The following is a 13,233-nucleotide window of genomic DNA, read 5'->3' on the forward strand; positions in this document are numbered from 1 at the left end:
AGAGTACAGGAAGGGGAGGGGGCTGTGGAGGCCTGGCTCAGGCCAACGCAGAGGAGGTGTGGACGCTGACTCAGGCACGATCCTTGTGCAGGCCGCCTGAGAATTCCGTCCCATCTCGCTCTGCAGTGTCCTTGGGAGGGACGGAAGCTCAGGACAAGCTGGAAAGGGGAACGTTCTGGGCGTCGGGGAAGCGGATCAGGGTCGTGGAAGACAGCTTGCGCAGCTGCCGTCTGGCACCCCTGGCCCGGACCAGCACCCCTGGCACGGACAGCTCCCTGGTTGGGTAAGGGGTGGGGCCAGACCTCAGAGGCTTGCCTGTCTCGGATCCTGAAGAAGGCAATCCTATCCCTCCCCCCATCTCTAGCTGCAGCCCCCTAACCCCAGGAGGCGCCCTGGCCCGCGCTCGCCCCCCGGGGCCTCATGTCGGAACCACAGCCTGACCTGGAGCCGCCCCAGCATGGGCTGTACATGCTCTTCCTGCTTGTGCTGGTCTTCTTCCTCATGGGCCTGGTAGGCTTCATGATCTGCCACGTGCTCAAGAAGAAAGGCTACCGCTGCCGCACCTCGAGGGGCTCGGAGCCTGACGACACCCAGCTCCAGCCCCGTGAGTGAACAGCCTAGAACCTGGCTCAGTCACCTTTCTCCCTGACCCTTCTCCCCACACCTCTTCCTGGCCAACAGACCCAGGCCAAATCCCGACCAAGCTTTCAGGAGGTCTAGTAATGCTTTCTTGACTCTGCAAGAGCAAATGGGTTGCCACCACCCCAAAAGCAGGTCTAGAGTAGGCAGCATGGGTGGGAAGGGCCCACTGATGAGTCTTGGACTCCCGTCGATTTCCCCATCTTTTCTGCCCTGGCCCTTGAAATGCTAATGTACAGCATGATGGCAATTTGCTAAAGGGGTAGGTCTTGAGCAAGAAGCCACAGAAGCCACCAGGTAATGTACCCCCAAAGCTGACTCATTTACTGCTTCCTTACCAACCTCTTTCATCCTTCAGCTGAGGACGATGACATGAATGAGGACACAGTAGAGAGGATTGTTCGATGCATCATCCAAAATGAAGGTGGGTGTATGCCGGCCCCTTGTTCCCCACCTCCTCAACCTTCCCTTGCCCCGGCCTTTGGCTCCACTGACCCCCTCTTTTCCTTCTCCCCTCAGCCAATGCTGAGGCCTTGAAGGAGATGCTGGGGGACAGTGAAGGAGAAGGGACAATGCAGCTGTCCAGGTGAGCTGAGAACAACGGCCAGCACGATTGAGCTTGGCTTGGAGAGTACCCTCTCCTGCACATTCCTCTCCCAGTCTCCTTGCATGTTTGGGTTGACAGGGGAGAGTAAGGCTGGTTAACATACAGGAAGAAGAACGTTTTGTAGAAATCCTGAGTCCTTCAAACCACATCTCTCCTCTGGATATCATCAAGCCTAACCTTCACCCCTTATGCCACTCCTCTGCATTAAGCATTGCCTGCTTTTTAGCCCCGGGAGGGAGAACACATGGTCACTAATATCTTCATATTGAGTTTATTAGATAAAGACAAGAAACGAATGGTGGGGCCTGGGGCAAGTGGGGCATCTGGGGTTTAAGGAGCACGCTGAAAGAACAGGAGCAAGTGGGACAGGAAGAAAACTGGGAATGTCACCCCTGGTCCTTTCCTCCCTACCGTGCAGTGTGGATGCCACCTCCAGCTTGCAGGACGGAGCCCCCTCCCATCATCACACAGTGCACCTGGGCTCCGCAGCCCCCTGCATCCACTGCAGCCGCAACAAGAGACCCCCACTTGTCCGTCAGGGACGCTCCAAGGAAGGAAAGAGTCGCCCCCGGCCTGGGGAGACCACTGTGTTCTCTGTGGGCAGGTGGGTATAGAGTGCCCCAGGGAAAGGGAGGTTGAGGTGGGGACCCCAACGGTCAGGCACCTGCCTCCAAAGGTAGGCCCTGGCTCTTTCTTTGTGGACTGTGAGCCACAGCAGAAGCCAGGCTGCACAATGTGCCCCACAATCTGGTCTCCCCTGCCCTAGGCCAGAGGGAAGTGTCTATCAAACCCAGGATGTCCCTGATCGGAGGGAAGGGCCAAGCAGCCTCTGAGTGGTGGTCCTAAGCCCCAGTGTTCCCTCCCCTCCCAGGTTCCGGGTGACACACATTGAGAAGCGCTATGGGCTGCATGAGCATCGTGATGGCTCCCCCACGGACAGGAGCTGGGGATCTGGTGGGGGGCAGGACCCAGGGGGTGGCCAGGGGTCTGGGGGAGGGCAGCCCAGGACAGGGATGCCTGCCATTGAGAGCCTTCCCCCTGAGAGGCCACAGCCCCTGGCCCTTGCCAGCCCCCCAGTGCGGAATGGAGGACTCAGGGACAGCAGCCTAGTCCCTCGTGCACTTGAGAGGAGCCCTGGAACCTCTGCAGAGTCGATGCTGGGGGCTGGAGGAAGGGGTCCAAGCCCAGGGCTGGCCAGTCAAGAGGCAAATGGACAGCCAAGCAAACCGGACACCTCAGATCACCAGGTATGAAGACATGTGGTGGGCCGCAGTGAGCTCAGCTCTTATTGCCCCTACTCTAGGGGGCACTGATATGACCCACCTCCTGTTCTCCCACTGGTGACCCCTCCTCTCTCTCTCAGGTGTCCCCACCACAGGGGGCAGGGGGTGTGTGAGGTGAGTCTGCCTGGGCCCCAAGTCAGATAATCTCATCCTCCCACCCCCTACTTTAAACTACCTAAGCCCATTGGTTCCCTGAACCCCCAAGCTAAACTGCAGGCTTAGCCTTTGGTACATATTCCTTGGTGTGGTGGTGGGGAGTGGGCTTGTGCTCCAGGGGACAGGGAAGGTCCTGCAGCCCCTGGGGAAAAGCGGGGACACAGCTTGAGGAGGAGGCAACACTGTTACCCCTCCTCTCCTTCATTGCGCTGATGGACTACCAGCTGGCAGGGCCAGGGGGTGGGTGGGCATGAAGCCCCTCCTCTCAACTGGACAGCACTGCCCCCCAGCTGAGGGACCAGCCCTACTTCCACCTGGAACTGCACGGTCTCAGGCTGGGGGACCTTGGGAGAAGTCCCACCTCTGGTCCTCAGTCTCTTCCCCTTCCCCTGTCTGCCAACAGGCCGCCTGACCTGCTTTCCCCATCACCTCACTCCATATGCTAGAGCGTGCGGCTGGGAGCAGGCCCCTGCCCTTGGTGGGCCCTTAAAGCAATAGCACCTTAGACCCCCTGCCCTCTTGGCACAAGAGGCCCAGGCCCTGGCTTGGGCTTTGTGCCCTTTATTCACTGTCAATAAATCCGCTCAGACGATTACAGCTGCTTCGCATACTGGCTCCAGCTCCTTCTGACAGGCCTGCCCCCAACCCAGCCCCCAACCCCAGTGGCTCTGGCATCTGGAGTGGGGTGATTCACAGAACCAGGGTGGAGACACAAATAAGCCAGAACCACTCGAGACTTTGGGGGATGAATTCCAGTCCCAGAGATTTCAGGGTACTTCACCACCCTAGAGATGGGGTGGTAGCAGAAGACAAAGGAGTAGTTTCAGCCCTTAGAGATGGCTGGAGGATGATGGCAAAAAAGGAGTGGGTTCCAGCCCCAGAAATGGGGAGAGAAGAAATTTCTACCCGTGAAGGTGAGAACGGAAATCAGGGAGATTCCAGCTTTTGGCTGTGTCGCTCTGGATCACCGTGGGGAGGGGTGGTCTCTGATAGCACGGAGATAGGGGCAGCAGCATCACAGGGGGAAAGTGATTCCCCCTGGCTTCAGGTGAGAGGATCTGGGTGGCCAGGATCCGGGGCTTTAGCTGGCGGGGGAGGCGGTGGACGCATCTGTAGGGAACACACGGTCAGTGCACCAGATGCCTCCCTTGGGGATATCCCTGTCCATTCCCTCTGTCCTGCAGATAAAACAGGACAAGTTGGAGTGACCCCTCTCCAAACACTCTCCTCCAAGAGCGGGGCCCTTACCGGCCTGAGTCGAGGCGCCACCACATCCAGGGGTCCAGGGCAGTCCAGGTCTTGGTCTGGAAGTAAGAACCACAAGTCAGTCTTACGACTTTGTTTTGTTCGCTTCTGTATCTCCAGCACTTAGGACAGTGGCACTCTGTAAATATTTGTTGAATTAACAAATAGTCACTAACCTGGGTCATAATATCCATCAATCCATCCAACCTCAACGCTTATTGAGCACCTGCTGTATAATCGGGCCTACTAAAGGTACCCGGGGGCAGGAGGGATCCACACGGCCCCCACCCCTAATGGCTGCCAGGAACTGCATAATGAAACACTAACAGACACAATGAATGACTGAGTACTAAATCATTCAAAGTGAACGACGGGTGCTGGAGAAGCGGGGTGCAGAAAACGCTCACGGGGTTCCCGGGTCGCAGTGGGTGGGGGGTGCGGTGAAGAAAGTGAAAGAACCTTTTAGAAAAGATGGTTTTAGGAAAGATGGATGACGTAACAACAAAAACAAGGGAAAAAAAAGAGAAAAGATGGATGAGGAAAATGATGCAAACCATGTGTTTGCAGGATTCAAGAACACTAAGGGCAGAGGATGTATATTGGGAAAACACTGTGGGAGAAACTGGCTAATTTTTAAAATAGTAATAATGAGAAAACAGCTACTAATTGCATGCTTGCTATGTGCCCAGCACAACGCTGGGCACTCTATAGACACATCCCTTTAACTCTCACAACTCAGCGAGGGAGGGACCTTCCTCCTCACTCTGTAAAGGCCCAGACATGTTAAATCACACACTAGGAAGTCATAGAGCAGAGTTTGAACAGTGGGCCCAGCTCCAAAGCCCAAGCTCTTCTGCCATCATGCATCAGAGAGCCTGATGGAGGAGGTTCCTGAGGGCAGGCAGAGGAGCTGAGTGTAACCCAGAAGCTCCAGACTTCCTCCTTCTTTCTGCCTCTTACCCTCCCAGGGCCCCAGCTCCTTCTACTCACCACTGGGCAGGACAGGTGCAGGTGACCCATCCAAGGCAGAGGTGGGTGCAGGAGGGGAGAAGCTGGGAGGGGAAGGGGATGGCAGGATCTGGGGATGAGGGGGCAAAGAGTTATTCCTGGCATGTGGGAAGGTTTCACCAGCTCTTCCTCCCATCCCATCTTCAGTTCCTGTCCTGTCACTCCCCAGTTCAGAGAGTGACCAAATGCTTGTATCTGGGTGGGGCTTGTAGGTGATACACATTTCAACAGCCAATATATATTGACACTTAATATGTCCCAGGCATTTTGCTAGCACTTCGCATGCACTAATTCATTCAGTCCTCACCACCACCCCATGAGGTAAGGATTTGATGATTCCTATGTCAGAGGTGAGACTCAGGTTAATCCATCTATCCAAAATCACAGAGCTAGTTAGTGACAAAGTCCTGGCTAGAACTCCTGATTCCTACTCCTATGCTCTTCTTGCTAGAACAACAGGTACCATATATCAAAGCACCTATGGGCCATTGTGCTAAGCCCTTTACTTCCATTATCTCTAATCAGGATAGTTAGCCTCCTGAAAGAGGCATTATTGTCCCCATTTTACATGCATATGAAGAAACAAGCTCAGAGAGATCTAATCACTGCCTAAAGTAACAGAACAGGAATCTGAACTAAGATCCAGCTCTAAAGCAGGACAACCAAACTCTAATGATGACTGCCTTGGTTTCCCTTTTCTCTGTGCCAAAGGAGATGGGGAGTCCCAAGCCACTATAGGGGTGGAGGGGGCATTAAGACGAATATGGGACTCCCTGGCATGGGAGGGTCAACCCATTGGTGCCTGGGGACCCAGGGAAAAGGAAGCCTCACCTGTTCAGGGTCTGAGAGTTCAGATGGCCCTGGGGGGCCAAGTAGCTCCTCCACCAGCAGGGAGGGGAAGACCCCAACATGGCCCCCAAATTCTCCCCTCCAGAAGCCATCATCCACTCCATCCTGGGCCCGGGGCAGCAGGCGGATAAGCGCCCCCTCGGGGAAGCTCAGTTCCTCTGCGCTCTGTCCCTTGTAGCTGTACAGGGCGCAGGCCAGGAACGCTGCGGAAGCCCAGGAGAGATGGTGAGGGGAAGAGGCGGGCAGCAGTGCCCCCAGACCAGGGCCACAACCACTCAGTAACTCTTCTCCCTTTCTTACCTGTGGGCTCTGCCCCCGAAGGATTGTCGCTGTCATGGCTGCTCTCAGGGAAGGAGAGGTCCGGGAAGTTGAGATACCGCTCAGGGACAAAGCCTACCTCACCGTGCTGGTTCCGAGCCTGCTCACCCAGCAACGTGAACAGAAAGCAGGCTTGCCTCAGCAGTCCACGGCCCTGGCCCTCCTCCACTCAGGCTTCCAGCTTTGCCTGGCTGGGTCTTTATGGGCCACAGAGAAGTCCCTCCCACTGCCCCCTTGCCAAGGTCAGAGCCCCGGGTCCATACCTACCTTGACCCATTCGTCGGCATCTCCCTCCTCTATGACCTCCAGCCACTCGCCCTCTGTGATGGTCAGCTCGTCCTCATGTCCTGCCTGGGCCCCACAAAGAAGGATTCAGGACTGGCTGTTCCCCATCCTTGCCTGTCTGAGGTCCCCACCTCCATTCATACCTGATAGCCAAACACCACATGGGCAGGGCAGGGGAGGGGCCTGGTGGCCAGGGCTGGGGGGGCGGGCTCCTCAAAGAGCTCCCCCGTCTCCTCACATTCCTCAAAGTCAGACAGCTCAGCATCCTCAGCCTGGGTGGACAGAGAACAGACATCGTTGTGAGGCCCAGTCTCAAGTACCACCCACTATATCTCTCACTCCCCCATTCTACCTTTTTTTTTTTTTAACATCTTTATTGGAGTATAATTGCTTTACAATGTTGTGTTAGTTTCTGCTGTATGACAAAGTGAATCAGCTACAGGTATACATATATCCCCATATCCCCTCACTCTTGCACCTCCCTCCCACCCCATCCTACCCTTAACACTGTGGATCCTCCTCCAAGGTAGTACCACCCATCCGTTCACCCTGGGTCACAGGCAGAACCACCACAGAGCAAGATAACACTAACAATAATCACAGAGTTACAGTATTGAGCGCTCATATGTGCCAAGCACAATGCTAAGTATCTTATATACATTGTCTTGTTTAAACTTCTTAATAACCCAGTGTTATTTTGCGAAACTATCAACCTCATTTTACTTAATGGGAAACTGAGGCTCAGAAAGGCTAAGTCACTTTCCAAGATCACACAGCTAGTAAGTGGAGTGGCTGGTACTCAAACTGCTTATAGTCTGCTCTCAGGACCTTTCATAACCACCATCCTATACTCCATAATAAAAGTTCATTGAGAGCTCTCTATGTTACAAACTGTGCCAAGAGTCATACTTAAGTGATTTCATTTAAGCCTCACAACAACCCTTTGAGTTAGTTACTAGTGTGATTCCCACTTTATAAGCTCTGCTTTCCACTGGGGCTCTTTACCCTCCTGGTGTGTATGCGGAGGGAGTGGAGGGAGCTCACCGTGGGAGAGAGGTCCCTCTGGGACAGCCGGGCCTCGCTGAGCCGTCGCTCCTGCTCTACCTCATCCTGGGCCTGGGTCATGGCTGGCTTCAGCCAGTGCTGCACATCCAGGCCAGCCCCCTGCAGCAGGGCCAGCCGGGCAGCCCCCTTCACCTGGCTCACCTGACACAGGGAAGAGGGGGTCAGTCAAGGCTGTGGCTGGGCCTGCCCTTGGGAGGTGAGTGGAGCCTCCTCCCCAGATGTGTCCACCCTCTACCTCCTGCCTCCAGTCTCCCCACCATCAGATAAAGGAGTGGAGGAGGGTGTTGCCGGAGGAGGTGCGGTCTCAGTGGCTCTAACCTCAGGGCTGTGCCTCACCTGTGCCCGCCGGATGCTCTCCCTCACTTCCTGCAGCCGCTGTTCTATGCCTGGAGCCTCCCGCTCTGAAGCCTGCTGCCGCCTCTGCTCCAGCCGCTGCAGCACCTGGTCGGGGACGCAGAGGACAGGAGTGGGTGGAGATACTATGGGGCACAACTTACTAATAACCCGGTAGTTTCCTAGTTGTTTCACATGCATTATGTCATCTCATCTTCCCTGTGATGTGGGTGCTATCATTAACCCCACTTTAATGATGAGGAAACTGAGGTCCAGAGAGCTTAAGTCACTCCCTTACTCAGGGTTACATAACTAGGAAGCAACAGACCAAGATTTGAGCCCAGGTGAGTCTAGTCCCAAAGGTTACGCTCTTAAATTACTGTGCCACACTGTTGGCTTAAATTACCCTTCCCTCCCCTCCTGCCTGCAGCCCCATGACATCCCCAGTGACGCTGGGATACCCATCTCTCAGCTCTTCTTGCCCACCCCCGACACCTGCACTCCCCACCTCACCCGCTGCCCATGGTTCTGGATCTTGTAGTCTCGGGCAGCTCTGCTCGTCCAGCGTTGAACTTCTTTCTCCAGGCCACTCTCCCCGGCCACACCTCCTGCGCCCCACTCCAGCTCCAGGACACACACCTGAATGAATGGGGAGCTGTGAGGATGCCCTGATGCTGCTCCTTCTCCGTTCCCCCTCCCTCCAGTTCCCTCCTTTTTTTCTTCCCTGTCTCCTGACCTCCAGGGTCAGGGACAAATAGGTGGGAGCACACACCTATGACTGTGGACACAGGAGTGCATTCATGTGGACACACAGAGAGTCCCAGAAGTGGGATCCAGGTTGAGGGACAGAGGTAGAATGAAGAAGATAGTGCAGTGAAGGGACAGAAGGGTGGGAGGAAGTGTGTTAATTTGTGTCCTGGTGGGAGGGAGGTGAACTGGGGTTCTGAAACCCTCTCTCCATGGTTTAATAGTCTCTAAGTTAAAACCAGGACAAGGATAAAGGGGAAGAGGCCTACACCACAGTCCCCTTTCCAAGTGGCCTGATTCCACCTAGCAGAGAGGTCTTACCTGATCATTCCCTGCTGGCTGAAACTGCTGAGCTGGGGTGGGGGAGAATACTCCGGGCTCCTGAAGAAAAAGCTCCAGATCCTGCTCCCAGCTTACCTGGGAGTTGGAAAAAATCAAAGCCTGTCCCCAACCCTTCTTGGTAGAGAGAGGACAAGGTGAGAAGGAAAGGGGCAGACATGCAGTGGTGGAGGGGGCACTGTACTGGGAGAGAAGGGTAAAGAGGATCTCTGGGGAGCTTACCTGGGAGGTCGCCTGCCCCCCACGGTGGGCATGCTCCAGAGCCATCTCTGCAGCTTCCAGCTCAGTGCGGCTCAGTGAAGTCAGCGGGTCCCTCAGGTGTTCCAACAGCTCGCTGACCAGGGCCTGGAGAGAACCCCAAGATGCTAACACCACCCTTCCCCCAAGCAGGCTCTCTGTCCAGGTTTGAATGGGTGATGGGTATGAGGTATGGGAAATTGAGAAGGAATAAGACATTATTATGCTTCTAATAATAGGCCCTCATGTGTGCACAGCACTTAACAGTTTAAAAAGCATTTTCACGTTCATTCTCTCCCTTGAGCCCCATTAGTCTTATAAAGTAGGCAGAGCAGGGGTTAGTCCTGATGAAGAAACGGGGGTTCAGAGGGGTAAGTGTTCTGCACAATGTCATGCAGCCAGCTAGAAGCAGAAGCAGAACCCAGGTATGTATCTTCTGCCCACTCTGAGCAGACTAGGTCCCCAGCCCCACCCAGCCTGATGGTGGTGGGAAGCAGGGAGACGCCCTCCCTGCTGAGAGGCAGGGGTATCTAGGCTGAGACTGGCCTTGAGCACGGCCGGCAGTTCTTCCTGGTAGTAGTGGTCAAGGTGGGCATTGGTGGCCACCAAGTTGAGCAGGTACTCATTGCGGGCCGCTCTCAGCTGCTGGGAGTACTGGGCCGACTGGACAGACAGCTAGGAGAGGAACATAGGTGTCAACTGGGAGCCCTGGACCCTTGGGGTCCTTCCACGGCCAACCCAGATCCAGAATGGATTCTCACATTACTGAGATAACTGGCAAGCCATACTAAAAATTTTACATGCTCACAATTCCTGCTCAAAATCCTCTAGTGGCAACTGCATACACTTAGGATAAAATTCCAACTGCTCCTTACCATGGTCTACCAGGTCCAACATGAGCTGGCCCCAGCACCCTCTCTGAGTCTTTCCACAGTGCTCGTCCCCTTGCTTACAGTGCTCCAGCCACACTGGCCTTCTCTCAGTTCCTCGAGCCTATTCCCACCTCAGAGCCTTTGCCCTCACCGTTGCCTCTCCCTGGAATGTTCTTCCCCTACATCTCTGCATGGCTGGCTCCTCCTTGACACTCAGGCCACCTGTTCAGAGAGGCTTTCCCTCTAAATTACACTCCCCTGTTATGCTTTATCATATCACCTTCTTTTCATTTATTCTGAGTCTTTGTTTATTTACTACCTGTCTCCCCTAACCAGGCTGTGGAGGCAGGAGCTCTGCTGGTAGTGTTCCCCACCATATCCCCAGTGTTTCAAACAATGCCAAGTACATAGAAGTTCTCAATAACTGCATATTAAAGGAATGAAAAACAAAGGTACTATTTCCATTTTATAGATGAAGAAAATGAGGCTCAGAGAGATCAAGTTTACCAAGGTCAGGCACCAAGGAAGTAGGGTAGCCTGGATTCATCCCAGTCTCTCTGACTTATGCCCCCGGGTTCCAAACCACTAGACTAATCTGCCCACCTCTCCCTGCCCCGACTCATGCCCACATCCTCTGAACCTTGGTGCTGAGTTTCTGCAGACTGGTCCGAGTGTGGAAGAGGCCATGGTCACTTCGGTTAAGCCTGTGCAGGCAAGTGAGAGGAGCGGAGGTCAGGCCCAGCCATGGCACCTTGGCTCCATCCCCCGACGCCACAGGCTTCCTAACTCCCCATGACCCCACCTGGCCTGGACATCAGCCGCCTTCTCCTGTGCCAAGGCCCACACCCGTTCACGCTGCCCATACAGCTTTCGACTTCGGCTCAGCTCCCGGACAGACTGCAGCACCTCGGCCTGTGCCCTCTGGAGGTTCTCTGCTCCCTAGGGGCATGGACACACAAGTCCTGATCCAGATCACCTCCATCCCTGAGTCAGCCCTTCCTTCACCCCATCCACTGAGCCGTACCTTCCTAAGCACCTGCTCCTTAGCGCTCCGCCCTGTGCCTCCTGCCAGGTCACGGTATCGGTCAGATGCCTGGAGCCGGGCTTGGCCCCCAGCCATGGTGGCATCCAGCAGGCAGCGCCAGGCACCAAACACCATCCTGCCTCTCCCCAGAGAAAGTCTGCATTGACGAGGGGAGCACTCCAAAGCTTCACGAGATGCCCCCACCCCAACACCATGGGAGACAGACTGCTTTCCCATCCCCCTCGTCTGGGAGCCCATCAATCGATCAGCCCATTAGCTCGGCCACAAGGATCACTTATGCCCTCCGCCCCCATCCAGTGTCCTTGATGGGTCAGCTGCTATCCCGCTGCCGTGTCAGCTCTACCTGCCGCTCACGTGCCCTCCTCATAGGTTCCTGGGGTTGAGCTCCTCATCCCTTCTTGGCTCCCTGGCCTCCCTGCCACCCCACCATGGGACCCACCTGCTGTCCATCTCCCCACTCCGGTGTCCTTCCCTCTTCAGAAATGGCCCAGCCAGTTTCTGGAGTGCCTGGTGGGAAAGTCATCACAGACCCAGTTCCCTTTCAAAGACTCTCCCCACTTGGGCGAACATACGATCAGAGTATAACAATGCCACCCACTTTGCTAAGTGCTTTACATGCATTAACTTATTCCGTCCTTACAACAACCTTGCGTGAAGGTACAGTTATTATTATTCCCATTTTACAGAGAAAGAAATTGAGGTCAAGAAACGTTAAGTAACTTGTCCAAGGTCACACAGCTAAAAAGTACCACAGCAGGGATTTGACACAAATTTGCCTGGTGCTAGGCGTTTGCTCTTGACCAGAACAGGAGTATGTGTGGAGGCACACTGCTGGTAGTGTAAAGGAGGCTAGAACAAAAGGGAAGGTCCAGAGAAAGGAGTCCCATACCTGCCCATACTCCCGTTCAATGGCTGCCCTCTGCTTGCTGTAGGATCTGTGGAGATTAGGGGGATGGGATGGTCTTACTGTTTGGTCCTTTTCTCCCACCCTCGACCCTCTCCTTAGCCTGGGCAGGAGGGAGAGGGGAGCCAGCCCTGGAGTGTGACTATTCCAGGAGGGCCTGAGACTGAAGAGAGAGTCCTTGAGATCACCTCGGGCAGCCGCAGCAAAGGACAACCTCACCTCAGTGCTCAGAGCCTCAGCAGGATCCTCCCCACCCCTGGAGAACCATCTGTGTGCTTGAGGTGAGGACTGACGGGTGTCAGCTGAGTAGAGTGTGTGCCAGCCTTCCAACAGGTCTGGAAGAGGGAGGGGGGATTCTGTCCTAAGTTTGATTGTGGGTGTGGAGGGGGCGGTGTGGAGTGAAGGGGTTTGAGGGAGGGTCCCTGTGTGTTTATGTGTGTTGGGGTGCGTGGAAGGATAATTCGTATCCGGCATCTGGAGAGGGAGGCCTAGGAGGACGGCCTTGAATGGGCAGGTTGGAGAGCTCTTCACCCCCGCCCACCCCGACAGCTGTAGTATGTTGGAGAAGAGGCGGAGCGTGTGACAGAGAAAGTCGGGGTACGTGGAGGGGGTCAGGGCTACCTGATATCCTCCAGTAGGTCCGCCTCTCTCTGCTGCCGGGTCTGAAGGATGCTCAACTGCTCCAGGAAGCGAAGCTTCACCTCCTGGGATGGCTTCACCTGTGTGGGTAGGAAGAGGATGAAGACCCCTGGCGCAGAGACCTGAAAAACACTCCGCGCAGGGAGCGGTGAGGGGGCGGGGCCAGGGAGGAGCTGGGCTGTTTCCTCGGTTACTCCTGGGTTGGCCCTTGAACCCCTTCCTACTCTTCGAGCCCCACCGCAGGTCTGGTGCCCATTTGGGCCGCATCACTCCCCCAGCCCGCCAGGAATCCCCGTCCCCAGGCCAAGCTCACTTTTCGGGGCGGCGGCTGCATCTCCGCTCCGGCCCAGGCAGCAACTCGACTCCGGAACTCGAGGAAGCCCCGCCCACCGCCAAGCCCCGCCCAGGATCTGGCCCAGCTCCGCCCTCGCCCCGCCCACGCCTGATCAGTTTCTTCGCTGGGCCGCGAAGCGCCAAGAGCGGCAGGAACTAAACCTCCGTTACTGCTGAGAATACCCCGGAAAGGGTCCGCGCCGCCCTGTGGACGCCGCGTCCGCTGGGCGGTAGGGGGAACCCCAGGTTTCTGTGTCAAGACGCCTGGGTTCTATTTCTGGTGGAGAGATATTGACTTAGCTCGTAATTATTTCTAATCATTCATTTAC

The 13,233-nt window shown here is 55.5% G+C and overlaps 2 protein-coding genes across 2 annotated transcripts; one reads left to right on the forward strand and one right to left on the reverse strand.

The window, feature by feature from the left end:
* Positions 1-420: 420 nt before the first annotated feature.
* Positions 421-2,642, forward strand: RELL2 (RELT like 2). Its single transcript, XM_007467939.1, has 6 exons — positions 421-604; positions 998-1,063; positions 1,159-1,225; positions 1,665-1,850; positions 2,118-2,493; positions 2,610-2,642. The coding sequence occupies exons 1-6, from the start codon at positions 421-423 to the stop codon at positions 2,640-2,642; spliced, it is 912 nt and encodes a 303-aa protein (XP_007468001.1).
* FCHSD1 (FCH and double SH3 domains 1) lies at positions 1,499-12,947 on the reverse strand. The gene is made up of 20 exons (XM_007467938.1): positions 12,885-12,947; positions 12,554-12,651; positions 11,918-11,963; positions 11,468-11,535; positions 11,008-11,149; positions 10,786-10,922; positions 10,624-10,687; positions 9,658-9,786; positions 9,097-9,219; positions 8,857-8,952; positions 8,302-8,427; positions 7,792-7,896; positions 7,435-7,596; positions 6,534-6,662; positions 6,373-6,456; positions 6,088-6,205; positions 5,770-5,990; positions 4,921-5,008; positions 3,934-3,989; positions 1,499-3,795 (listed from the first exon to the last, which is right to left on the reverse strand). The coding sequence occupies exons 1-20, from the start codon at positions 12,903-12,905 to the stop codon at positions 3,730-3,732; spliced, it is 2,079 nt and encodes a 692-aa protein (XP_007468000.1). The 5' UTR covers positions 12,906-12,947; the 3' UTR covers positions 1,499-3,729.
* Between the last annotated feature and the right edge of the window lie 286 nt (positions 12,948-13,233).

This window comes from Lipotes vexillifer, unplaced genomic scaffold (genome assembly GCF_000442215.2).
Source record: "Lipotes vexillifer unplaced genomic scaffold, Lipotes_vexillifer_v1.1 scaffold2019, whole genome shotgun sequence".
Lineage (NCBI taxonomy): Eukaryota > Metazoa > Chordata > Mammalia > Artiodactyla > Lipotidae > Lipotes > Lipotes vexillifer.